The sequence below is a fragment of the Colletotrichum destructivum genome, chromosome 5 (assembly GCF_034447905.1).
Source record: "Colletotrichum destructivum chromosome 5, complete sequence".
NCBI lineage: Eukaryota > Fungi > Ascomycota > Sordariomycetes > Glomerellales > Glomerellaceae > Colletotrichum > Colletotrichum destructivum.
Genome location: NC_085900.1, coordinates 1905823 through 1930667, shown reverse-complemented (window position 1 = coordinate 1930667; position 24845 = coordinate 1905823). Strand labels below are relative to the sequence as shown.

The following is a 24845-nucleotide window of genomic DNA, read 5'->3' as shown; positions in this document are numbered from 1 at the left end:
AGAATAGATGATGCTAAACAACTCAAAACCGCAGACTCCCTCGGCTCACTCAAGTACCCGACGGGGCAGAACTCACAACTATCCGCGTGTAAGGGTCTGTGGAGGAACTCTAGCCATGAATGAGTTCGCCTGTGCTGTTTCCTCTCAACTTTGAGTTCAAGGGCTGCGAGTTTTTGGCCTATGCGTCTCCCGGGATAGCCTTCATCGCTTCCATCGCAGGTTTTTGGCAATCGCATTGACGATGACTTGTCAACATGTGGTTTTGCTCCTTAACTTATGGTATTGGTTTTGAACTGGCGACGCAATTGTTGACATTCGATGGACACGAGGAAGTCGATCGACGGTGAGATCTGATGGATGACGACGGTTGGAAAACTCAGGAAGCGTCCGTCGGTGCTGTTCCGCAGCCAGCAACTGAGATGGAAAAGAACCAACACGGTTCCCCTACGCCCGCTCGCCGTGCATGGAGCTACTTAACAGATGCCGCGGCCAGTCGGAGCCCTGAAACTAGCAAAGGATGCGCGCCTCTCGAGACGATTCCAAGCACCCAGCGTTTGCAGAAAATGAGGGTGTGCAGGTTCGTCAGCCAGATGTGTCAATACCCGATACCACCGGTAACGTCCGCCATTAGGGGTACGTTGACCGTTTTCTCCCATCACACCGACCTACCTACCTACCCACGTTGACCTCGTCGATCGATGCTCTATACCTAGGGGGTGGTTGTTAAGACTTGGCCTTTGAGGCTGATTCTGACATCTGTCAGCTTGTGAGCGATCAGCAATGGTGCATCAATGGACAAAATGGCATTTCCCCCGATTATATATCAAGCATCCGCAGTCCATGGCAGTGGACTGTCCCTCTTGGAAAACACAGCTTTCCCCAGTACTATGGTCATCTAAACACTGAACAGAATGCACCAGTGTATGGTTTCAATCGCAGGCAGAAACGGGGTACTTTGAGATTGTTCAAATTTGGTATCATCCAGCCATCAAGATGAGATGGACAGTTCCAGCCAGTGATCCGAAGTCACTCAAGACAGATATCCCTTGTACGCGTACGACAGTATTAAATGAGTTTCCTGGGCAAGGATGGCAAAGGAAGAACATCATGTCTCATCGAAAGAAAAAGAAAAAACCAAAGAAAAAAAAGGAAGAAAAAAGGAAAGGGCGCTAATACCAAAAGACAGCAGAGTTGATTGCTGAAAACGGCCCAAACCCCCCTCCCCGGGGAGGAGGGGGGCCCACGCTAACGGGAGGGTTAGATTGTCTACGAATGCCAGGAAGACTTCCGATACGACAGGCAGCGACAGCGACAGTCCCACCGTTCAGTGAAAGGTGGTTTGCGGGGGTTTTGCAACGCTCCCTGCGTGGTTCTCAAGAAAGCTTGGCGTTTGGGGGGAGATACACTTGGGGGGGCTGCGCGCTGCAATTTACAGGTATGTTTGCTGCTGCTGATAGACGATGACGAGACAGTCGCAGGCCGACATATTCGCGGCCCATCAGCTCTCGCAGAAGGTAACGATGGGATGTCATTCATTTCGTCATTTCACGATGTCTCGACCCGGCTCTTGTTCAATCAACGCCCTGAGGCTCATTCGGCGAGGGTCAAGCAGCAAGTGCGGCTGCTCGCTGACGGCGGGGGGTGTTCAAGCACATTCGCACACACATACACCCACCCGGATTGGAGCGAAGTCCAGGTATGTTTCAACGCCGACATGATGGAGAGAGGGGGGAGGGGGAAAAGGGGTTGAGAAAGGTCCAAGCGAAAAGCCTCTGAAGAAGCGATCAACCAGGTGGGCTGATTCCAATGGGCCGACTTGGGGTTCCACGCACTGGCGGGGAAAGATGCCGCATATCTATGAGCCACTGCACCGATCTGACCGATCCAAAATATTACTATCTACCTCTTCCGCGATTCTGGACCCTCTTGCACCCCCTCCGAGTCACAAGGCCAATGATCCATGGTCCCAACAATGGTACTCGGCCATGGAATCAGACCCAAAAGAGCACCGCGATATCCTCCTGGAGTCGCAGTCATCTGCCTTGTCAACCAACCACTCGGCGTCTTCCGCGGCGTTCAAGTAGGCGAGGTTTCCCAGCTACTGGTATCGTAGCGTCTCGCTCACCCACTCTCCCTCCAGCATTCGGCATACAGGTACATCGTAGAAAGTTTCGGCCTCTTCAGGCATGTCAGGACAAGTCAAAGCCAAAGGGTCCTTTTCCAGTCTCTCCCCTTTTCTGTCATCATCAAGCGTGCGAGCTGCAGCACACAAAACATCGCTTCATCCGAAAACCTCCGTAACGCCCGGAAGTTAAAAATGGAATATCACACACAGACACACCTCGACTGCGTCCAACCAGCCAGCCAGCCAGCCCTGCGACGCCGACACTCACACAACCGAAACAGAAGCGGGGGAGGGGGAGGGGAGGGAGGCTCGTCCCCCCTTCCCCTGTTCAGACTTTGTGATGGGGGCAGTGGGTTGCATCGCAGTAACAGGCCTTGCACGGGGCCCAGGAAGCTCCATGCCCTGCGTCCGCGCTCTTCTCCAGATTACTAACTATGCTTCCCGCCTGCGTCTTTCTACAGAGGCTACCTACTATCTGTGGAGCACATCCACACCAAACAAAATGTGGAAGGCCACTCACTCGTCTGGTCCGTCCGTCCGGTTGCAGGTTGCAGCTGCGTCCTGGAGTTAGTTGGACGCCCGTCAGAAGTGCCCTGGCGAGGTGTGACTGTCTGGGGACGTCACTCGCTCGTTGTGTCTCCCTCTCCCTCCACTGACTCGATGATTGCGGCTGCGTTCTGTTGGACGTGTCCACAGTCCTCGTGTCAACCTCGTTCTCCCCAATCCCCCGGGGGGCCTCTACCGAGACCGAGGGCCCCCGTGCTCCGCTCCGTGTCTTCATCCCGAATGGGATCTCGCGTCCCGGCTTTCGCGGCGGCATAGCCTGACAGACGTCCTGGTCGACGACGACAAGAGCCGAGGTTGACCACGCTGCTTTGATTTGTGTACACGATCCCCGGTCAAACGCTGCGCACTCCCAGCCGCAGCGACGTATGTCGAGTGCGTCAGCCGCAACGCACCATGATACACATGGTAGTGCTTATGGGGCGCCGCCAAATCCCACCCAATTACCGTGACCGTCTTGGGGTCAAGGTTCCTCCCTCACATCGCAGTACTCGTGAGGGATGGCATCTGACATTGGGCAGGTATTTGCACATTCGCTCGTTTTCAAAGCCTTCGTCCTTTTGTGGCTTTGTCTTGTGCTGAACATGTTCAAAGAACGTGGCCTAGGAGAACCCTCTTCCCTTTCCCTCCCCCGAAACCTCCAGAAGCGCTTCCTCAGTCTCTTCTGCCTGACCACCGACTGTCTTATCGGCCATTGAACCAGCAATCATACTGTAGCTCGAGTCCTGCATGCTCCCGTCCCCCAACAAACCCGGCGTCTCACTATCCCGTCATCCTCTCACCGCTGGCCCGTCATGACAGTCGCACAGGGCCATCACAACCTCGTGTCCGTGACGAGACTCTCGCCACCGGTCGACACGACGCAACCCTACGACCCCTCTACCCTCTCAGGCAAGACGGTCCTCATCACCGGCGGCGCTCTCGGCCTGGGCGCCGCCTTTGCCCGCGAGTGGGCCTCCCACGGGGCCAACATCATCGTCGGGGACGTCAACCCGTCCGCCGGCGAAGCCCTCGTCGCCACGCTGCGCACCGAAAACCCAAAGGGCTCCCACCACTTCGTCGCTTGCGACGTGACCTCCTGGGACTCGCAGGTCGCCTTCTTCAAGGAGGGCGCCCGCCTCTCACCTGACGGCGCCGTCGACGTCGTCGTGGCCAACGCAGGCATCAATGACCCGGCCGCCAACCACCGGTTCGAGAGCCCGGTCCCCTCGGCGACGGACCCGGACGCGCCCACCGAGCCCTCCAACAGGATCATCGACGTCAACGTCACGGGCCTGTCATACACGGCCCACCTCGCCCTCTTCTGGCTGCCGCGCAACGGGCCCTCCCGCGACAGGTGCCTCGTCCTCGTCGGCTCCGTCGCCGGCGTCCACCATTTCCCAGGCCAGTCGCCCTACACTCTGTCCAAGCACGCCGTGACGGGCCTGTTTCGGTCCATGCGCGCGACGGCCCACCTGCGCCACGGGATCCGGCTCAACATGGTCTGCCCCTACTTCGTCAGCGGTAGCAGCATGTTCCCTGCCGCCGCGGAGGCGGCGCTGCTTGGCGGCGGCGCCGGTGGAGCGCGGTTCGGCGACGTCGTCGACGCGACGACGAGGCTCGTGGCGGACGAGGCCATCGTCGGGCGGGCGCTGCTCGTGGGCCCTCCCGTCGCGAGCGATGATGGCGAGGACAAGACGGCGGCATGGGACGTGTACGCGGAGGACTACAAGGACTGCGAGATGTTTGTGTGGCGCTGGGTGCGGATGTTGAACACGGTCGAGTACCTCAGGGGGTGGACCGGGTGGGTTGGGGATGCGCTTTCGATTCTGACGAGAACGGTGAGGGGCGGGAGGTGATAGGTAATGAGGCAACTTGACTGGCAATAAGACTACCAAGTGGAAACAAGCATCTTACTGCTGCGGGAGAACGGGATTGCTGACGGGGATGAGAGGGGGGGGGGGAGGCGATCGGATCTATGGCCAAGGATCAGTCTGACTGATCTGGGTAGCTTTAGAGACGGGTTGAAAGAACCGAGCATGACGACCTGATGTACTTGCAATCAATGAGTATTGACTGCTTGCTGCTCAGCAACCGGCATCCGTTGATGGCCGGTTCGCGCAAAAGATTTCATAGGCTTGACAGATCGCGATAGCCGGCGCGCCGCCAGAGAGACTGAGGAATACAAAACAAAAAACGCGTGATATGAATGGTATCTATATGGTTGGCTGTGATGTGAATATCTACATACATGATTTGTGCAGAATCTCCAGTGGATGATCATAACTTGGATCGTTCTTACAGCCTCGGAATCACCGAGTGAACCACGCACGACGTGCGCCTCCGTAGCAGGCTTGTCAACCCCTGTGCCCACGACCACCGCCCCATTCCATATAGCTGGATCAGGGAAAAGGCATGCCCGGTCTGTATATCCCATTGCCGAAGTATGATACCCCATCCCTGAGTCTTTGAGACATCTCTTCTGAATTCGAAGCTCGGCTTTTCCGGCGCTTCCTGCCCTTTCATCAGACTTGGTGCTATACCGTGAGCGTCAGCACGTGTCCATCCACGTCCAAGGCAGGGCTCCCACAAACATCTCAAAGGGGAAACAAAAAGGAGAAGATGATATTTTGATGACTTACTAACTTGAGCAGGCGTACATCCTCCATCTTTGGCGGGCAAGGGCTGCGGCTACGGTTGCGGTCGAAAGGCACGACGGCTGGCGAAAGCTGCTCTCGAGCAAGGGGTTCCAGGAGCAGATGTTTACCGCCTCTGTGCCTCATGTTAGTGCCGAAGGGATACTTGTGGTTTTTCATGCCGGCTGTGCTGGAAGTCTCGAGCGGTGTTGGTGGGGCCTACCAAAAGGTTAAGATTTCATGAGCTGGATACATGGACCGTTTTCACTCCATTGAGAGGCTGTGGTCACGACGAGGGATGAAATGACATGAAACCGGGCTACTCATCCAGTACCGGTGGGGGACGGGCCCAAATGCATGGTTTCTTGGAACGAGGGATCCAAGTGCAACGTCGTATGTTGCCCCTGGGTCAGATCGAGACCTTGATTCGGATCGTCGCTCACCCCGTCCGACCAGCCCATGGTCATCGTAGCCCACAGGTCGGCGTAGACAGGTTGGCCGTTGGCCATCGTCAGAGTCCCGTCAGGTATAGGCGGTACCAACCCATGCGTGCCGTTCTGGTGGGCGTCCTGGTCCCATATGGGGAAGTACGCGTCCAGACTCCCATCGAACATGGGGCAGCCGCGCATACTTCTCGGCAGCTTGTTCACCGGCGTATCGATGTTAGCCACGCGACCCTCGTACTTGCGCTTGATGACCGCGAACACGACCTTGCTCGCCGACAGCACGTCCATGCTCTTGGTCGACGGCGTCAGCTCCTCGTGGTGCGTGGAGAGCTTGGCGAGGTACGAGTCGAACTGCAGTTGCTCTCGGGCCCGCGCGTGGTCCCACTCAGGGCATAGCGGCAGCGGGAAGGACAGGCGGATGGCGACGATGGAGGCCTGGATGAAGCGGCCCCAGTCGATGGAGCTCATCTCGATGAGGGCGGCCTTGTCGAGGTTGACGATGAAGTCGAAGAAGCTGCGGAGGAGCGTCAGGCACCGCTCAAGGCGCGGGGCGGGGATAGGCGGGCCGAGGGAGGGATCTCCCACTTTCGACACCGAGGTGAGTCGGTAGACGGGACCGGCGAGGAGAAAAATTTCGGTGAATAAAATGGCAATTTTGATGGAGTCTTTAGTTGAGTTGTTAACACAGGGCAAGCCTGCCTTCATACGAGCAGGAAAGGGAAAACGTACTGACGTCACCTAGACTGCCAGGTATCTGGCTCTGCCAATCCCTCAACTGGCTCTCAAGCCCGAGCAACATGAAGTGGGTCTGCTGCTTCGCCTGCTCCGTTCTCGGGACGTTCTTCGTTGTTTCGGACGCCTCCTCGGTGATGTGCAGAAGCCTCGCAAGCCACGCGAGTGTGTGATCCCCTTTGAGGGCGGAGCCACGCTCGAGGAGCTCGCAGCACGTGGCGGTCCAGGAAGTGTACGAGAGCGCCACCTGTGACATTCTGGCCCATGCCATGGCGAACCTGGAATCGGTCAGAGTCGTCTTGCGGAGGTACTGCAGGAAGGGCAGCACGTGCGCTGTAACCAGGTAGTAGCACGAAAGATAGGCGCGGATCCCTTCCATCTGGCCCGGTGACAGTGGGGCGGACATACCCACGCCTTGGTAAGGCGGGTGGTCCAATTCGAGATCGTGGAGGATCTCGGCTGCCATACGGACGTAGTGGAATGCTTGTCTGCTCTTGGGGCGGAGGTGGAAGGGGTACCTGCGATCGTTAGGCGGTTGAAGGAGGAAAAGGAGAAGGAAAATCGATCTGCCTACCACGCAGTGTAGATGAGCAGGCCTTGAAGAAGCTCCAGGGTCCGCTCGCCACCAGCCACAAACTTGAGGCCCAGAACCTTGCGAAACTCTTCGTCGTAGAGTGTATGTCCCTGTAACGCACTAGATCCGGAAGCCGTTGATAGAATGGCAAGAAGCAGAAACGGCTTCGTCTTAGATAAAGACATGACGGTGGCGTCGGGCGGGAGGGCCACGCAGGGGAAGTGCTTCAGCATGATGCGGAAGGTCTGCAGCAGCTTCTCGGCGGAGTCGAGGTTAAACTGGGGCTTGAGGCCGAGGTTCGACATGGAGATGGACGGGCCTGAGCCCGAGCCCGAGCCCGAGCCCGAGCCCGAGCCGGATGACGGTGGGGATGATAGGGAGGAGTAGGGCCCGCTGCCGGGGTCATCAAGGCCAAGCATCACTTCGATGGACTCCATGTCGGAAGCGGGCAAGAAGTCCTCAAAGTACTTGTCATGTCGTGCGGCGAGGTTCTCGATATCATCGGAATCGTCCGCTGGAGGCATCTCAAAGTCAATGCTGAAGGTCTTGGACGGCCCCGGGGGCGGAGGGGGTCTGGGGGCGTCTTGGTTCCTGTTATCGCGTGAGTAAGGCTGCGAGCCATGGAAAAGGGTTGTGGAGGGAGGAAAGCCATCAAGGATAAACAAGGTCAACACGCCGAGCTTACAATCTAGACTGCCGCGGGCGGCGGGTTCTTGGACCGGTACGGAAGATGCATTCTCTCTTGAACTCGAGACACCTGATTCGTTCGGCAGACTGGTGAGCACGCAACTCAATTTATACGCCGAACCACACCGGGGGATACTTGTCTTTGGACAGAGGGTGGGTACACTCAAAAACGCACCTTCGACATATTCCGGGCTGCACGCTGGTCTGGCACTTAACCTTGGCCGCCCTGCATGCTTCGCAGGCGTTGGTCACTCTCTGTCGTGGGGTTGCGCCGGCGCTAAGTGCATCGGCATCGACAGCACTCTCCATTCTGAGATAACGGGGATCGACGAGAACGAGTCAATGGTGAGCGGCGGGAAGCCAGTGGGAAGGGCAGGAATGAAGTAAAGGGTGGGGAAGTTGAGTATCTGGTATGAAAGTGTGATCTCGAGGATTGCGCCTGTGACGGCCAGGTAGTCAGAGAGAAGAGAGGTGGAGGGAAAGCGGCTGAATCGGTTCCCCGGATACGGATGCGTTGGCAGATAACGTTGCCAATTTGACGATCGCAGAAGACGGACAAAGCCGGAGGAGTTGGCGGCAAAGATTGAGACCACTTGTCGACCGGATCTTGGCGCTCATGAAGCGATGAGTCGAATAGAGAGGACGAAAGGGTGAGTGGGAATGGAATGGAACTCCGCCTTTCCTGTGGCACTCTTCGCGGGGGGACAATACGACGAATAATATTGAGTGACCAATGAGTTGGTTGATGAATACTCCGACGACCCTCGGATGGTTGGTGATTGGATGATGCCTGCTTCAGGCTTGAAAAGGACTCCGCTCATAGGGCGGATTTCAAGAAAGGGTCTCGAACGATTTGAGCGGGTTAGTGCGCTAAATAGAGCCTAGTTAGTTGTCTTTGCATGGACCATCCACCATCCTACTGGTCGTAAGCCCCGAACCGCATCGGAGCGTAAAAGAATTGAAGAAAGTGGCCTCTTGAAATGTTGCAATCAGACTGACAGGGTGGAATCTCAGTTGACAGCAATCGGGTGAAACTTGTGCATTTTGTGCTTATGGAAGAACTAATAGGATGATATTCGGTCTTCAAGCCGTCACTTGACTGGCGGCCCTTTCACGATCGAAGTTCTGTCTTACGCCAGCCGAGGAGGCGGGCGGTGTCAACGCGTGTCGCTCGCATCTTGATCCAAAATCTCAAGTCAAAGACGACCTGTTACTGCACTATTTCGAGAATGAAGTTATGATGTCCCGCTTACGATATCCTCGGCCGAGCACCTGAAACGGACGGCGATACGACTGGTGCTCGAGGAAACGTTGGCAGCAGCAGCCATCGTGCACCTTCAGTGCTGGACATCTTTAATGTCGGGGTTGTTGCCCTTAAAGACGCGCTCAAAGGCATCGCTGAGCCGCCATACGAATTTGGATATGTCGTTCACGTGGTACTTGGTCTTCTCGTCGTTGTCGTAGACAAGATGCTCTCCCTGGGTGCCGAGGTCGATGCCGAGTCCCTGCCAGTTCGGAATGTGAACGCCTTCCCGGTGCTCCTGGAAATCTGCACTGGCGCAGCGCGATGAGCAGTATACTATGCTCTGGCCTAGCTGTTCCGCACACTCCTCGCAGATGACTGGCCCCTCGCCGTTGCCGCCCATTTCCTCATCCTCGTCCTTAAGTTGAACGCATCCCTCGCCGGCGGCGCAACTGTGTGCGGTTTGAACATGTTCATCCTTGAGCAGTTGTCAGCATGGGGTTCCTCGCGTTCAATCATGGCGGACGACCTACGTATGCCTCGTCGTAGCACTTCTCTGAGTCGAAGACCGTCCTCTTAGTCAGGCTCAACTCGGCAAAGATCAAGCATAACGGGCACGCAATGACCTCGTCCGGCGACACCTTGCCCGAGCATGCAAGGCATGGCGGGAGATCGTACAGTTCCTTGTTGACTTGAGGCGCCTGCGGAGGAGGTTGCTGTCGCTTCTGAGCTTTCAGGAGCTTATCCTGCTCATGTGCCGCCTGCGCCCTCTTAAGCTCGTTAAGCGTCCGTCTGTGCTTGTCCATGTTCGCCGAAGCCTGCGACCTAGCTGGTCTGTCGGCCGCCATGGCCAACATGACGTCCTCGATGGGTACACCGGATCGCAGCTTTTCCACGTACTTTTTGCATGACGCTGGAATCTCGCCTGTACGGGGGTCTTGGAAGAAGACGTCAACGACAACACCTGCCTCTTTCTCGAAAACCACGTCATCAAACTTGGACGCCAGCTCCTCGAGGCCTGGTGCGTCGTCAACGCCCTTATAAAGGGCTCTCCTGACATCTTCGATGAGTGCAATCGTGGGCTTCTCTTCATCCTCCAGAGCGGCCAGAAAGTCGGCCTTGCCTATCGAGGCCTCGGCGACGCGCCCCGCTGCTGATTTGGGGAGGGACTCGCGGTAATGTTTCTGTTTCTCCTTGTCGATCCGGGTCTCAATGGCTTTGAGGTCTTCACTGAAGTTCTTGACCTTTGCAAACAAGCTGTCGAGATCGCTCAAAAAAGCCTTGTCGTCGGAGAACCACTCATCCTTGGAGTCGACGTATCTGCTCCTCATCGTCTCCACAACCTCTCCATAACACTCCTTGCAGTGCGCCACGTGAGCCTTGCCATGCTCCTGCGCACATTTTGTCTTGAGCTTTTCGATGGACTCGGACTCCCCACGCTGCTTCCTCCGCTTGGCCTGCAATGCCCCTAGCTGGCTTCTGCTCATCTTTGCCATGTCGTAGTGAGAGGCGTAAACATCAAGTGTGAGCGATGGTGCTCGGTCCGGAAATCAGTATTATAACGCTGTATTCTGGTCAAGGAAGATATCGACACAGTCGAGACGCAGTGTTGTTTTATCCAAGGGTCTTTGTTGTTAATGTTTCTTGAGTGAATGGTGAGAAGCTCGATGGTCGAGGTAAACAAAAGTGGACCGGGGAGAGCCGGCGCACGGCCCTCCCCTGCCACCTCGGTGAAGCCCTGCCGAACTTCAGCCGGCGCATCCATGATAGAGGCTTTAGATCCGGCGAAGCTTCAGATTCCAGGACCAAATATCGACATCCACGACCAGCAATCCAAGACAAGATGGTGGGTTACCTATACATTTAATGGGGGAAACAACTAATTGAACTTTATCATCGTAGGCCGACAAACTCCGCAACCAGCAAGAACTTGAGCGCCTCCAGGCCAAGTACGTCGGCACAGGACACCCCGACACAACCAGTTGGGAGTGGAAGACAAACATCTACCGCGACACGTACTCTTCCATCGCCGGCCACCCCCCGATGCTCTCATACATGGCACTGGCCGAGAACGAGCCTACACAGCTGCTCCGGGCGAGGTTGATCAGGGTATTTCTCAGTTGTCCTTGCTCCACCTGGACGCTTCGTAGTTATGATGGCTAACTAACTTCCGATAGAAAATGATGCAACCTGCCGGCCCACCACCAGCGCGCGAGGATTAACGACCGAGGTTACACGCGACGAGCACACGGAATTGAGTATCTGTAAAAAGTAATGGGCGGGTACGATGGCGTTGGGGGACGTATTTGCTTTAGGATCAAGAATGGAGAGCATAGAATGCCCCCGAAAATCCATTGCCACTACCTAGGTATTGGTTATTCATGCACTCATACGCTAAAAACGACTGCTATTTCCTGGGTATACCGTTCCGCCGAACCTGACTGGCCTCCCTCTGCGATCTTCCCACGCCTCTCTGCCTCTTCTCAGTACGATGGACCCGCCTCCGGAGCCTGCGACATATCCACGTCACCCTCCCCATCAGTAGCCGATGGAATCCCGAAAGTCGCCGTTATCTTCTTCTCAAGATCTGCATCCGCCTGCTCGCCGTAGACGGCACGCACCAGGCCGGCTGCCCCACCGATGCCGACCTCCTCGAGCCCGCGTGGGCCGACAAGCCAAGTGATGTCCTCGCCTCCGTCCTGCGCCTGCGTCGCTGCGTTCTTCTGCACTTTTCGCACGACGTACCCCTGTGCCTGCATCCGCTTCAGCACGTCTTCCGTCTTCTCCGATGCGACGTTGGCTTCAGCGTTGAGGCGGTTAAGATGTCGCCGCAGCTTCTGTTCCGACAGCTCCCCCCCGCTGGCGAGGATGATCGTTATAATCATGGTGTAAAAACCTATGTACGAGGCCTCGGTTTCAATGGAAGGCACTTTCGAGGGGGCGATGATGGCGGGAGTGCGGTAGGTGGCAGGGAGGGTCGTAGAGAGGACGAAGACGCCGGAACTGGTCTTGGCTTGAGAGCCGGACTTTAATGCTATGTGGTGTTAGGTCGCTCATGTGCAAACGCTTCAAAGTCTCCCCCGAACTTGCCTTGGCGCTTCTCTGCCATTGTGAACTTTTCCCTAACGGCGAGTTCCTGCAGCTCCATGCCCCAAACTGTGCGAAGCTGCAATTGGGCCAGATCGAAGACTTTCCTGAAGGCTCTACCTTGGTCTCCAAGAACTAGCGGCATGTCAGCTGCGGCCGAAAACGTGCAGGCTTTCCCCCGAATGGTTTCTCACCCCGCTCCTTGATTCCATCTCGACGGATTGGTGTCCGTGAGAACTCGCAAGCCAGGGCATAGCGCACAAGCTTCTTTGCGAGCTGATCTTCTGCACTAACAGCCGCGTCTACAGCGTCATTTTCTGATTCGTTATCTTCATGGGACTCTTCGCGGCTTCGGCGTTGTCTGGAGTATCTGGATTCCTCCTCTGAGTCTTCATCCTCAACCTGATCGACGTCAGCCATTGTGCGCAACTATGTCTTCAATCGGTATGGATCGCACCTGTCGTCGTCTTCTCTGCGAGGGAGGCATCTGAGATCCTCTGAATAGTATTTAATAATGTATTCTCTTAAAGTTGAGAGTATCGTGAAGCTGAGACTAGAAATCAAAGCTGGACTATTGACTTGATTTCCCCAAAGCCAAAGTGACATTGCGGTTCAGACTGGCGCGACGCGATTTTAGATAGGGCACTTTATTTCGCGTTCTTATCTTATCTCTTATCTAATCAGTCACTGTCCCCGTCGCAAAATTTAGGGAGCTATGGATCGTGTGAGTCGCAAACCGTCTTGGAATGACACTCAAGCAAGCATTGTCCAGCGGTTTCTTTTCCTACCAATGATTTCCCGAGCAGCGTACGCTCGAAGTGTGTGCTTGCGATGTCAATTGCGACTCCTTGACCGACCGAGAGCTTCCAGCTCGCTCCAAATACCCCCTTACCGAGCTGGGCCCCTTCAGCAACGGTTATCCAGCACATCGCCTTGGGATCGGCTTTCGGCAGCATCAGATGGCAAGACATATGTTTTGAGTAGCGAAAATAGTACCAACCCTCCCCCGACCGAATCTTCAACTCCGAAAGAAGAGTCCCCCCCGGCACAGCCAAGCCCTCATTCGCAGTCCGCGGCATCGGAAGATGGCGCCCCGAGCAGAACCGAGCCTGCTGCTGCTGGCGAATCGATAAAGCGAGACGGGCCCCTCGTCAGCAGATACTATGTCGGCATGGACCCTGCGGGTCGCCGCGAGCGCCGTCGCGTAGGACATGGCAGCGTCTACCTGCAGTCTGAGAGCCTCAATGCTAGCATGCTAGGAAAGAAGGCCCGGACGATCGTCATGCGCGAGATGGGAGGGAAGATCAAGCCGGTCAAGGGACTGCCGGTCGAAGAGCTTGCAGTTCCCAAGTTTGATATTCAAGAATCCATTGAGGCGGACGAGAAGGACTTCACGATGGAGATAGCTCTGGCCAACGTTGACGATATCCGTCCCACCGACCCCATCGTCTTGCGGAGCGAGTTCGATGGGCTGCTGGAGGTGCTCGTGAACGGGTTCACAGTTGCTCAGCTCAGGACATATGTTTCACGCGAGACCGCGAAGGCTCGGACAGCGGTTGCAGATGAGAAGGCGCCGCAGTACGATTGGGCCCGCGACGAGACCCCCTGGACCCCCTTCCAGAGGCCGGAAGTTATTGGATCTCCCAAGGAAAGGCTTGCCCTGACCATCATGATCGAGGCCTGGCGCCTAAACATCAGGGAGATGCTTGACAGCATGGGCTCCTTTAGCGCCAAGGTCGAAGACAAGTTCTTTGTACTCTTAGCGAGTGAGTGATTCGGTTGGTTTGGGTGATGGTGTTTAACATGTCACAGGAGACCACGCGAGACTTGATGCGATCAGGGACGCCTACCTCGATGAGGGAGAAAGTATTGAGCTAGCCGACTCGCGAGTCAGTATCACGGCCACCAAGGCGAAGACGGAGACCATCCTAAGGAAGTTGGACGAAGCTGCTCAAGCTGTAGTCACCAGCCATGTCGAAGCCGCTTGGCTTTCCAACTGCGACTCTCGCTCTGCCTTACTGCGTCGCTTGGGCTACCTCACCACCACCTTCATCACGTATAGTACCAAGACTCGCATTGTAAGTCAAGCCTCCTTCCCGTAGCAAAAAAACAGGACCTTATCTGATCGCGAACCAGCTTCATATTTCATGGTTCAAAGACGGAACTGCGGGTGAAAACGACGCCGCCGAACAACTAGAACACGTCGTCACACGTCTCCTGTACACCGCGTTCCATCCCAGAGATGCGTCTGTCTCTCTCACGTACGACCCCAAGGACGACGCCGGCACACTTGTCCCTGAGCTGCGCGGAGAGGAAAAGCTCCCATGGAAGCACAGACTCACCCAGTGGTCTCGCTATGTGACGCCCGCCGGCCGCGTTTCTCCGCCGGAATCAACACCCCGTCTCAAAGCCAGGGATGTTCTGCCCCATTCTCTGCAACGACCCACCCAAGATCCCGACACTCCTTGGAGCAAGCAATACACTTCGACTCTGGCCTCCTTCGGCCAGATTCTTCATGAGAACAAGAATCGATTTAGCCTGGCGGAGGCGGCGGAGGCCAAAAACCACGTCTTTTCACCGACTTCTCCTCATCCCACATGTCTTGCCGCCTTGTCTAAGGCGCTTCCTACTACTCCGGTGCAACCTATCCAGACGACCATCGTCCTCGGCTTCCACCTACATCCTTCTTTGCGTGAGATGGAGGATCTGCCTCGTCATCTCGAACTCCGCCTCACCCTCCCTGAGGAACTTCCTGAAGGCCCGCTGACATGGGACGCCTGCAAAAAGGACCTCGTCGCGGTCCTCGGCCAGAGTTCGACCGACGTCGCCTACCCCTCCGAACCCGTTGACCTGCGGCTGTCCCAGTCGCTGCTCTCCGCAATGTCGCCTGCTGCCCTTGATACCTCTCCTTTCCGCGAGTATACCGAGACTGCCAAGCTGGACCTTGTAGCCGGTCGTCTCCGCCCGCCGCCTGAGATTGAACTCACCGACCTTCCCTCTATAAGGGGCGGTGGCGTCGTCGGTGGCACGGCCAAGTACGTCTTCTCTGGCCTCGAGATGCGTCGGACTCTGAATATAGAGTACGAGGGCCATAAGCTTCATTACACGGGCGTTGAGGCGGGTCTGCACGGCGGTCGGCGTTCGGAGCTGGTTCTTGAGGCGCAGCTGAATGACGAGGACGCGGCAGACGGATCAGAGGAGGCTTTCGCCGAGAGATACTTATCTGTGGCAGCCGATCTAGTGAAGGGGAGGGCCTTTAAGTGGTTTGGGGAGAGGGACGTTGCGCGGGAATTTGATGCTGTTGTTGTCGCTGAAGACGTAGAGGCGCAGCATGTTCCGAAAACGAGTGAGCCTCAAGTTGCCGAAGAGCAGTCGAGCGCCGCAGAAGAGACGGCAGTCAATCCCACCGCTGCTGGGGAGCAAGAAAAAGACACTATTTCCTGGGAGGAAGGTGAGGCTGATGCTCAAAAGAAGGATGGCATGTAAGAGTATGTAACAAAAGAAATGCTGTATACCAAGTGTAATATATCTCATGTACAAGAGATGATTTGGACTCTTGCGCGTAGCATTTGCTGATGGGACTCTTGAGAAGCAGTCGACGGGAGCATGAAGCAGCACCGAATACCTTCTAACCAATAATAGCGGTTCAATGACAGGCTTAACCCTCAACGTGACATACTTCTTGTCTATGAGACAGCTTTGAATTAAACATGTGCTTGGCTGCTAGCAGCATCCGGCCACACACGGTCAGACCTAGCGGTCAGAGGCCCTGTGATTTGTGGATTTCACAACAAATCACAAGTACAACAGAGTATTTCTTATCTAAACTTAACTTCGAAATACCGAACAGGCCAAGACTTGCCTACAACACATATCGGACACGACAGGGGCAGCTATCGAAGCCAGCCCAAATACACAGTCATCACGCGTCACAGAACAAGAGGCACCAGTATGTAACTTGGGAATCACTTCTAGGACTCTATTTTTTGTGCTACCGAGCACGTATCATCAGAAGTTTTTTTGACGTAGAATCATCCTGTCCAACCTTCCTCTCGATATTCGTGCTACCAGCCAGCCATAGTCATATGTCCTCATGCCACGCAAAGGGAATTCGTTAAGCCGTAGAAGCGAGAGCCCATAACCGAGAAGTCATGGGCGAACTCAGAACCCAACCCTGGAGAGTCAAGCCGCTTATTTCTTGGCAGCCTTGGCAGCAGACTTGGTGACCTGTGAAAGAGGTTAGATGGTGTGTAAACAGAACTGAGGGCAGAGTGAAAACATACCTTGCCGGCAGCGGCGGAGGCCTTCTCGACGGACTTGATGACACCGACGGCGACGGTCTGACGCATGTCACGGACGGCGAAACGTCCCAGAGGGGGGTAGTCGGTGAAAGCCTCAACACACATGGGCTTGGAGGGAACCATCTTGACGATGGCAGCGTCACCAGACTTGATGAACTTGGGGTTGTTCTCAACAGACTTTCCGGTACGGCGGTCAATCTTCTCGAGGATCTCGGAGAACTTGCAGGCGATGTGGGCAGTGTGGCAGTCGAGGACGGGGGCGTAGCCAGCACCGACCTGACCGGGGTGGTTGAGGACGATAACCTGGGCGTTGAAGGAGGCAGCGCCGGCAGGGGGGTCGTTCTTGGAGTCACCGGCGACGTTGCCACGGCGAATGTCCTTGACGGAAACGTTCTTCACGTTGAAACCAACGTTGTCACCGGGGAGACCCTCGGTGAGCTGCTCGTGGTGCATCTCGACGGACTTGACTTCAGTGGTGACGTTGGCAGGGGCGAAGGTGACGACCATGCCGGGCTTGAGGACACCAGTCTCGATACGGCCGACGGGCACAGTGCCGATACCACCGATCTTGTAGACATCCTGGAGGGGAAGACGGAGGGGCTTGTCTGTCGGGCGCTTGGGCTGGTCGATGGAGTCGATGGCCTCAAGGAGAGTCTTGCCGGTGCTCTTGCCGGCCTTGGTCTCCTTCTCCCAACCCTTGTACCAGGGAGCGTTGGTGGTGGGGGCAAGCATGTTGTCGCCGTGGAAACCGGAGATGGGGACGAAGGCAACAGTCTTGGGGTTGTAGCCGACCTTCTTGATGAAAGAGGAGGTCTCCTTGATGATCTCCTCGTAACGGGCCTCAGACCACTTGGTGGTGTCCATCTTGTTGATGGCAACGATGAGCTGCTTGACACCGAGGGTGTAGGCGAGCAGAGCGTGCTCACGAGTCTGGCCATCCTTGGAGATACCAGCCTCGAACTCACCAGTACCGGCGGCAATGATGAGAATGGCACAGTCGGCCTGGGAAGTACCAGTGATCATGTTCTTGATGAAGTCACGGTGACCGGGAGCGTCTGAGATGAGTTAGCATGATATCGGATGAGTAACACTCATGAACTTGGCATGCGCCAGTTTCGATGAGAATGAATCGGGCGAGTGAGCTTACCAATGACGGTGACATAGTACTTGGGAGTCTCGAACTTCCAGAGGGCAATGTCGATGGTGATACCACGCTCACGCTCGGCCTTGAGCTTGTCAAGAACCCACGCGTACTTGAAGGAACCCTTGCCTGTTATGGAGTCAGTCGAGGACCTCGATGTGAGAGAATTTTGGGTTTTGCTAACCGAGCTCAGCAGCCTCCTTCTCGAACTTCTCGATGGTACGCTTGTCGATACCACCACACTGGTAGATCAAGTGACCCTAGAAGAAAAGGTGATTAGTTGATGTCGCGGTGGAAAATGAACCATGGAAAGATGCTTACAGTGGTGGTCGACTTGCCGGAATCGACGTGGCCGATAACGACGACGTTGATGTGAGCCTTCTCTTCCTTACCCATTTTGGCGGTTCTGGATCGAGTTGTGTGGTTTGAGAGGTAAAAGCTGAGATGGTTAGGACACTTTCGCTATCGCGGTCAAGCTGGTGAGGGATGATAGGGGATACTCACTGCACAGATGATTCGCAGAAAGAATCGGTATGTAGCAGACAAAGATCGAAAGAGGAGAGCGAGCAGACGGATGGGCGATGGAGAGGGTTTTATTTGCGTGGGTGGTTGTGCGGAAGAGTGAGCTGGTGGGATGGGTGGGTGGATGGAGGGGTCGAGGTAAGAAGAAGAGGGGCTTGAAAAGTTTTTGGCAGGGGCTAGCGTGGGGCCGGCCGCTCTTTCCAGGAGAATGCCCTAGATTTTGTGCGCCAGATTTTTTTATTATTGCTTTCCTGGTCGCTGATTGGCTGGCTCGCTAGCAGAAGGGGTGGTCTCAAGAAGTACCTCGCGGGTTGCGTTCGGTCCCCGCTTGGGTGTGGCAACCACCTCACCATGCACCTGCCCACCAGAGGCAGCCCCTCCTCGCACCGAAATTCACAGAAAGAGCGGTATGAGCCGTCGGAGGCGATTCTGTAGTTTTGAAAGCAGCCTCTTCTAGGCTTTTGCTTCACACGGCACCTATGGATCGACTTTCGCTTCGGCCAACCCGACGGACGCCTACCAAAAGTCACCGACGTGATGAGAATTCAAACGTAACATATCATGTCGCAGAATAGTCCCCTCTGGAGGGGCAAAAATGGAGGGGTAGGTAGGCACTCGGCGGCTTGCGTTCGCGGGGCAACACTAGGCATGTCTGCATTGTCGCAAACGGGCCAGACATGCCATCCCCCCCTCCGTGGCCTCACCTCCCCACCAGAACAGCTCTGGGCCTGCCATTGCAGATCCGTGATGTCAGCTCTCGACTCGAGGAAATTGTCCAGCGCTCGCATCACGATCATATTTTCCATGGACCCTAGCTAGCCGCCCGTCTGCTTGTGGGAAGGGGCGGGCGCTGGAAACCGCCTGCTTTGTTGGCCACCTTAGATGCGACTCGTCCCAATGCCGCGCATCCATCCACTCTACCTCCATAGGATAGGCACTACGTGCCGGACTGACTGCCTGTCTACCTAGTCGTTTGGTCCAGCGCAGCCCAGACACGAAAATCTCTTTCTTTTTTCTTACCCCTCAAGAGGTACTTGAGGACTACTTGTCCAGCGATAAGCCTCCCACAGCTCTTTGCTCTGCCCCTCCACCCCTCCTTCAGACATATCCCTGTCAGTCAACAAGGTCGCCGCACAGCCCAACCTGGAACCCATTGCTTTCTGGTTTGAGCCCAACCCTCGTTCGGCATGAGTCACGGAGGAATCTGGCTTTCTGGCACCGCTACAACCTGAGATGCTGCATACCAGTTCATACTACAATGAAGCCGTGGTTCAGCCCACCTAAACCCAAGGTTCCCCCGTTGGGCCTGTCCTTGTCTCTGCTCGAATATCTGGTGTATCCTAGTAGCCGTCGCCTAACGAGTCAAAAGTGCCCAGCCAGGAGAAAATGAAGCCAGACGCTTGTGACAGGTCGGCGAGTGAGTCGAATTGAGAAAAGGTCAATGCGCTCAGCAGCCTCTTTGCGTACGCATTAACTCCGATGAGTGTGGCTGAAGGGGAGCCTGGGCGGTGCGGGGTTGGAAAAAAAAAATCTGATCTTGCGAAGACCAGGGTGGCAAACCAAGCCGAGATCCATGGTGACGTGCAGTCTAAGCGCCAGCGCCGCTGACAAGGGCAACTTTCTCCCTGGAGATGTTGCATCGCGGCTACGTGCAGATTATCGTGGTATCTGGCGTCTCGAAATAACAATCTCAGGCTTGATCATAGGCATGCTCAGCATTTATCAATAGGACGAATACAACATCGTCTGTTCACCTGGCCACCTGGGCCAAGCCTACAAATCCATGGGTTATGGCTGAACTGATCAGCAGAATGAGGGGTGGTGTGCCCTCCAGTCTGAAAAGATGCGATAAGGCTAAATGTAACAACCTGAGACACAACCATCTCATCACGTGATATTCCTCTCTCAGCCTTCTAATATGATCAGCCTTCTTTGATACAGCCGTCAAAATTCAGCCATCCCAAGCTCCAATTTCCTTCATGTTGTCGTGTTGTCTGAAGAATTATCTGTTCTGTCGTCTCACAAATGCCCGGCTATGACGTCGAACGACTCTGCCCCGCCAAACTCTTCCAGAGCAGACTTCACGTGATCTGTACATGTTTTTATTAATATCCGGCATGTATCCACTCTCTGCTGGCGGGACACATTCCCGCCGACAACCTTAAATTCGGTACGTACCGTTTCCGGACCGGAGAACCACCCGGCGCACCACCGCAAATGTTCGCGGACGTCTTCTGCAACCCAACTAGAGCACTACGAGTGGCTGCTGTTGGATCCCTACCTTTACAGAAGACCCTTGAACAAATTTCTCTCCTGCCGTTGATCGGATTGGGTCAATCATACGTCGGTACCTACCTAGGAGAGTACAAAGTTACAACACCCACGGCTTACCCTTGCTACCCATCGTCAACAACGTCTTCGAAAAGGCTGCTCGATACTAAAACCAGCGGCGACTCTTACAGCTTACTGGAGACTATTGATCTGCCAGACTCAGGCCCCGCCCCCACCGTCTGTGCGTTCCGCCGAGTTGAGAACCGGTCTACAAACGACCAGTCAGACAAGCGAAAGCTGTCTCCCGACCAAGAGTGTCGTCAAAGACAGACTTGGAAGAAGTGAAGAGGGCATCCTTCCGGGTCCACTTTCTGCAAGAAACTCCGCACGCTTGAGGACTCCGTTCGTGTCGGCTTGTAGGGGAAGGTTGCGTTCCTTGGCGCTTTTGAGGGCAAGGTGTCAGGACTGGGACAGTCTCAGCCAAGTTAAGTGCCTCCCCCCTTTTTTCTGCTGGCGGTTTATGTTTCCAAGCTATTGATAGCTAGGTGATCCAATTGTTATGTTCTGCGACTTGTTGTGATGGCTGACAAAACTACCAGTGACCGCTCAAATGGTAGTGTGAAAGCGTTTCTTGAATCCAGGCTTTTCTTGACTCATCCTATCGGGCAACAATGACAATCTCAGCCCATTTTTACAGTGACAAGAACGACACATTTCTGTTGGGAGCGGAATATTAACTTATTTTCATTTGTTATGATCTTCCAGCTATACTTACACATACCAAATTAGCAGCGAATCTGGAGTTCGACACCCAGGTACTTGCACAATGCTTCAACCTCAAAAGTTTTGAGGGGTATGCAGACAATAACATCGGCCTTTTCGGGGCCCACATAGAGGACTTTTGGTTGTCCTTTCATCGTATTTCGGATCGCCGCGGATGAAGGACTTGCTGTTAAGAACATTGGAACAGAGATGTCAACGTGACTACAGCCGGATGCTGAAGGCTGGCGATTGCAGACTGGACTATGGAAGACATCCGTGCTCTATGCCTGCCCCATTTCCCGCTGATTACGAGCCCCAGAAGCAACGTCTACTCACCAGCAAGCACCTTCCATACCAGCTGTTTTGTTGGATCGCCCCTGCAGTGTGTTGTGAATCAGTTCCAGTCCAAATCGAGCAACTGCCCTTATCCCATCATTGCCTCGAAAGTAAGGTATTCCCTTCCAAAGACACCAAAACCGCGGCGATGGCGTCCATCCAATTAACTATCAAGTCAATTCTGATTTTTCCCATATTCGAACTACTCCTCAGCTCAAGAAAACAATTCTTGGGGACATCCATCGGTTCTAGTTTCCTATACATCGATTCCAATTCGCTTCAGTTGACGCAAAACGAACCACAGCGATGGTCATCGAGATGGAAAATTGGAACGCCGTCAAAGCAATATTGAAAAAACCATGGATACATCTCCACCCCCAAGCCGGCGGTTGTCTTCTTCCTTTGGGTACCCATGCATTGCTACACCTAAGTCAAGCACCATTCCGGAAGCTTGGGGATAGTAGGGAATGGGCAACCATCACTCCCCTCGTCATCCAATCGTACTATGAAAAAGGCGCCTGGCACGTTCGACGTGTCCCCATGTTCACGGATGGCTACTCCAGGGTCACAATTCCAGCCGCCTACATCCGCATCGACATCCGTGTCCTCAGAGACTTTGTGCCGGGCGTTCCCGAGTACGACGAAATTGCCGCCAGAGGAGCCGTCATAAACCGCGGCGTCAGTATTTTCAGGAAAGGAGACATCGCCACATTGGATGACTTCACCATGTATCCACCTTGTTTCATCGAAGTCCGCTGTCCGAGACGTACTCTCGAAGGAGTCGAGGCATTCCCAGGACTCTACCCTATTCATCGCTCTTTTGTCCAGCTTGGTTTACCACCAGATCCGGAACGAAACTCTCAACATAAACTCTGACCAGGTAACTTGAACATCCAAATGAGTATTCTTGTAAGCAACAAGTCGCTTGATGATTGGCGCCATTACGGCCGATGCAGCTACCTCTTCTGGTAAGACAGCCGTCCCCTTCGATTCCAATCACGGATTGACAGACACAAAGGCACCAGAATGTGCGCTGGAAGACCTACGGGCTTTACGGAACATGGCCGACGGCGTGAACTTGTTCGAAGTTTAAAAAGAATTATCACCATACCTCTCTTCCGATACTGTTTTGCGCTGCCAGTTTTAGTCAGGCCACCACCATGAACGAATACCCTTTTTTGTAAAAGACTTTGCTGTCTTTCTCCAGGATTACCTCTACAGTAACACAGGAATTGAAGCCGTCAGCTCGAGATCTCAATATCTGCATGTGACATTGTGATGATGGGGATCGTTGTCTTGCGAGAAGATTATCATCACGACGGCATATCTTACATCCAGTAGCAGTCCATACTCCGTATCCGAATGTTATTCAACGGTTTTAGATAGTGTGGCCACAAGATGAATGTCAGGAGGGGTTACTTTCTTTGAGAAAAAGGGGGAGAGCCAGAAGTTGTCCAAGAAACGAGTTGAGAAGAAATGGAAGCAAGAGAGGGGATCAAGGTCTGCGAGGAAAAAACCACGATATGTTCTTGAGCGGCTGTGACTTTTGGGAGTTGGCTCTCTAACGGGTAATTGCCATCCCTTGAAGCAATCCCGGTACACTTTTACGAAGACAGCATACCGGTCTTCATTCAATTCATTCTGTCGCCCGTAGTTTTGCTGAGAAAAGATGAAAGGTTGAAAGGTCACTGCTGTGTCCCGGAAGCTTCAGAATGTGTATGGCCGAGACCATGCTGCCTTCAAGCCAGATGGCAACCAATATACATGCGGAGAAGCCACACGAGACCCTAGTGAAACGGCCAGGTCTAGAGGATAGGGCCACGATGTCCAGCTAGGAACAGAAACAGAGACTTGTTGGCTTCAGACAACGCGGCGTTTGCCAGGCCAAGACAGAACTTCCTCAAGCCTTGCGTTGTCTCGTCGGGAGCCTTGCATCTTCAATCAAGATTTCCCGGACAAAGGTTAAAGGATAGCCATCAACAACAGCTTGTTCTAAACTGATACCAACTGCTCTTTCTGGGAACCGCCATTCCCACCGGTCAATCTGAGTCCTTCTAGTCCATGCTAGTTTGTTTCAATCAGCATCTGCCTAGTCTGTTGTTCTCCCAGCGAGATGGCCCTCATTCGTACTCATGGCCAAGTATCAACAAGCCTCACGTTGATGAATAAATGCCATGGGGTAGCTCGTCGTGGCTGACAAGTCCTCAACCCGTCTTCTTCACGACCATCGCCTCAACTCCAACTCTTTGCCATGGACCGCTCTCAAACTGCCAACAAGCCGATTTCTGGGACAACATTCAGAATGGCGCCTCGAAACCTCGTAGCTGTTGAGCTGAAGGATGATTGGAATGCATACATGTCAACCCCAGTCTTCTTGGTACACCCTACGACGAGACCCATGCGAGGGATTTGTAGTGGTACCAAAGCCATGCTAGATCTCGGTCAGCAACGCAGGGGACCGCCCGGGAACCAATGGGTTTCCATCACGCCCTTGGAAATGACCAAAACCGGACTTGTCAGCATGTTCAGGGGCAGCGAGTCGATCCAAGTCGAAATTCCGTGCTTTTTACTTCGAATCGGAGTCATCGTCACCAGGGATTTTGGTGCAGGGGTTCACGAGTACGACACGCTTTCTGCTAAACATGGACGCGCTGTGAAGGGTTGCTTCAAGGCTGGCGAACTGGCCGTCTGCGACAACTTTACCCTGAGCATTCCCGAGATCGTCGTCATCAAAAGGCTCAGATTAAACGCACGATCGGGTTTCATCACAGACTTCGATGAATACTCCATCCATAGAGATTTCATCCAGTACGGCATTGGGATGAAGGATTTCGTCTGACGTAGTCTTCGATTTGAGGCATACTCAGGGGTCATAATCATACCTCTCGATCCTCGAATACCATACCACTTCTACAACCGTAGGCCAGGTCGAGATTCCAGTCCATATACCAAGCTTAAGTTCAGTCTCAGGACGTGAGTACCAGCTACAGCTCGTTTCGGTACCAGAGAGGCAACGCTTGACGGCAAGACGGCAAGACGGCATGGCAGGGGTGCATGGTTTTGTGGAGGTGTGGTTGGAAATAAATTCGACTGTCGGTGACAAGCTTAGGACAAGTTCACCCTCCGAAGATATCTAGAGCAGTAGGAGGCTGGGGTTCTCTCGCTCGTTGGACTTCAGACACTCAACAAGTTTGCGCTGACACTGCCCGACCGCTTCTTCTTCATAGAAGCATAGCTAGCTGCGCCACTTAAAGACTACCTCTGTCCCCCCCCTAAACCTCGGAAATGCTCATGAACTTAACGTTAAATCAGTGCTCGTTACTTTGTCAAACTCGCAAAACCACCCAGCGGCTCTATGAAGTCCTCGCTTGATTGTTGAAACCAGCAGCCAAGACTAGTACATCTGTATACGCAGATCGTATTCGAAGGCACACACCAA

The 24845-nt window shown here is 54.5% G+C and overlaps 9 protein-coding genes across 9 annotated transcripts; 5 read left to right on the top strand and 4 right to left on the bottom strand.

Annotated features, from left to right (window-relative positions):
- Positions 1–1901: 1901 nt before the first annotated feature.
- Positions 1902–4535, top strand: CDEST_08179 (Putative short-chain dehydrogenase/reductase SDR, NAD(P)-binding domain superfamily). The gene has a single exon (XM_062924338.1). The coding sequence runs from the start codon at positions 3484–3486 to the stop codon at positions 4525–4527; it is 1044 nt and encodes a 347-aa protein (XP_062780389.1). The 5' UTR covers positions 1902–3483; the 3' UTR covers positions 4528–4535.
- A 1092-nt stretch (positions 4536–5627) lies between these two features.
- On the bottom strand, positions 5628–8052 carry CDEST_08178 (Putative zn(2)Cys(6) fungal-type DNA-binding domain-containing protein; the record flags this gene model as incomplete). The annotated part of the gene is made up of 5 exons (XM_062924337.1): positions 5628–6415; positions 6480–7000; positions 7057–7647; positions 7742–7813; positions 7919–8052. The coding sequence occupies 5 exons, from the start codon at positions 8050–8052 to the stop codon at positions 5628–5630; spliced, it is 2106 nt and encodes a 701-aa protein (XP_062780388.1).
- A 604-nt stretch (positions 8053–8656) lies between these two features.
- CDEST_08177 (uncharacterized protein) lies at positions 8657–10628 on the bottom strand. The gene is made up of 2 exons (XM_062924336.1): positions 9520–10628; positions 8657–9464 (listed from the first exon to the last, which is right to left on the bottom strand). The coding sequence occupies exons 1-2, from the start codon at positions 10480–10482 to the stop codon at positions 9081–9083; spliced, it is 1347 nt and encodes a 448-aa protein (XP_062780387.1). The 5' UTR covers positions 10483–10628; the 3' UTR covers positions 8657–9080.
- A 155-nt stretch (positions 10629–10783) lies between these two features.
- On the top strand, positions 10784–11311 carry CDEST_08176 (Putative splicing factor 3B subunit 5/RDS3 complex subunit 10). Its single transcript, XM_062924335.1, has 3 exons — positions 10784–10832; positions 10889–11095; positions 11164–11311. The coding sequence occupies exons 1-3, from the start codon at positions 10830–10832 to the stop codon at positions 11206–11208; spliced, it is 255 nt and encodes an 84-aa protein (XP_062780386.1). The 5' UTR covers positions 10784–10829; the 3' UTR covers positions 11209–11311.
- A 1-nt stretch (position 11312) lies between these two features.
- CDEST_08175 (Putative MAGE domain, melanoma-associated antigen, MAGE domain, winged helix WH1) lies at positions 11313–12656 on the bottom strand. Its single transcript, XM_062924334.1, has 4 exons — positions 12531–12656; positions 12268–12475; positions 12077–12208; positions 11313–12020 (listed from the first exon to the last, which is right to left on the bottom strand). The coding sequence occupies exons 1-4, from the start codon at positions 12558–12560 to the stop codon at positions 11470–11472; spliced, it is 921 nt and encodes a 306-aa protein (XP_062780385.1). The 5' UTR covers positions 12561–12656; the 3' UTR covers positions 11313–11469.
- A 162-nt stretch (positions 12657–12818) lies between these two features.
- CDEST_08174 (Putative protein Sls1) lies at positions 12819–15627 on the top strand. The gene is made up of 3 exons (XM_062924333.1): positions 12819–13839; positions 13886–14151; positions 14210–15627. Exons 1-3 carry the CDS (start codon positions 12864–12866, stop codon positions 15557–15559), a joined length of 2592 nt encoding a protein of 863 aa, XP_062780384.1. The 5' UTR covers positions 12819–12863; the 3' UTR covers positions 15560–15627.
- Positions 15628–15958: 331 nt separating this feature from the next.
- On the bottom strand, positions 15959–18200 carry CDEST_08173 (translation elongation factor EF-1 alpha). The gene is made up of 6 exons (XM_062924332.1): positions 18020–18200; positions 17837–17954; positions 17700–17775; positions 17522–17644; positions 16357–17429; positions 15959–16300 (listed from the first exon to the last, which is right to left on the bottom strand). The coding sequence occupies exons 2-6, from the start codon at positions 17909–17911 to the stop codon at positions 16265–16267; spliced, it is 1383 nt and encodes a 460-aa protein (XP_062780383.1). The 5' UTR covers positions 17912–17954; positions 18020–18200; the 3' UTR covers positions 15959–16264.
- A 3512-nt stretch (positions 18201–21712) lies between these two features.
- Positions 21713–22282, top strand: CDEST_08172 (uncharacterized protein; the record flags this gene model as incomplete). The annotated part of the gene is made up of 1 exon (XM_062924331.1): positions 21713–22282. One exon carries the CDS (start codon positions 21713–21715, stop codon positions 22280–22282), a length of 570 nt encoding a protein of 189 aa, XP_062780382.1.
- A 1426-nt stretch (positions 22283–23708) lies between these two features.
- On the top strand, positions 23709–24245 carry CDEST_08171 (uncharacterized protein; the record flags this gene model as incomplete). The annotated part of the gene is made up of 1 exon (XM_062924330.1): positions 23709–24245. The coding sequence occupies one exon, from the start codon at positions 23709–23711 to the stop codon at positions 24243–24245; it is 537 nt and encodes a 178-aa protein (XP_062780381.1).
- Between the last annotated feature and the right edge of the window lie 600 nt (positions 24246–24845).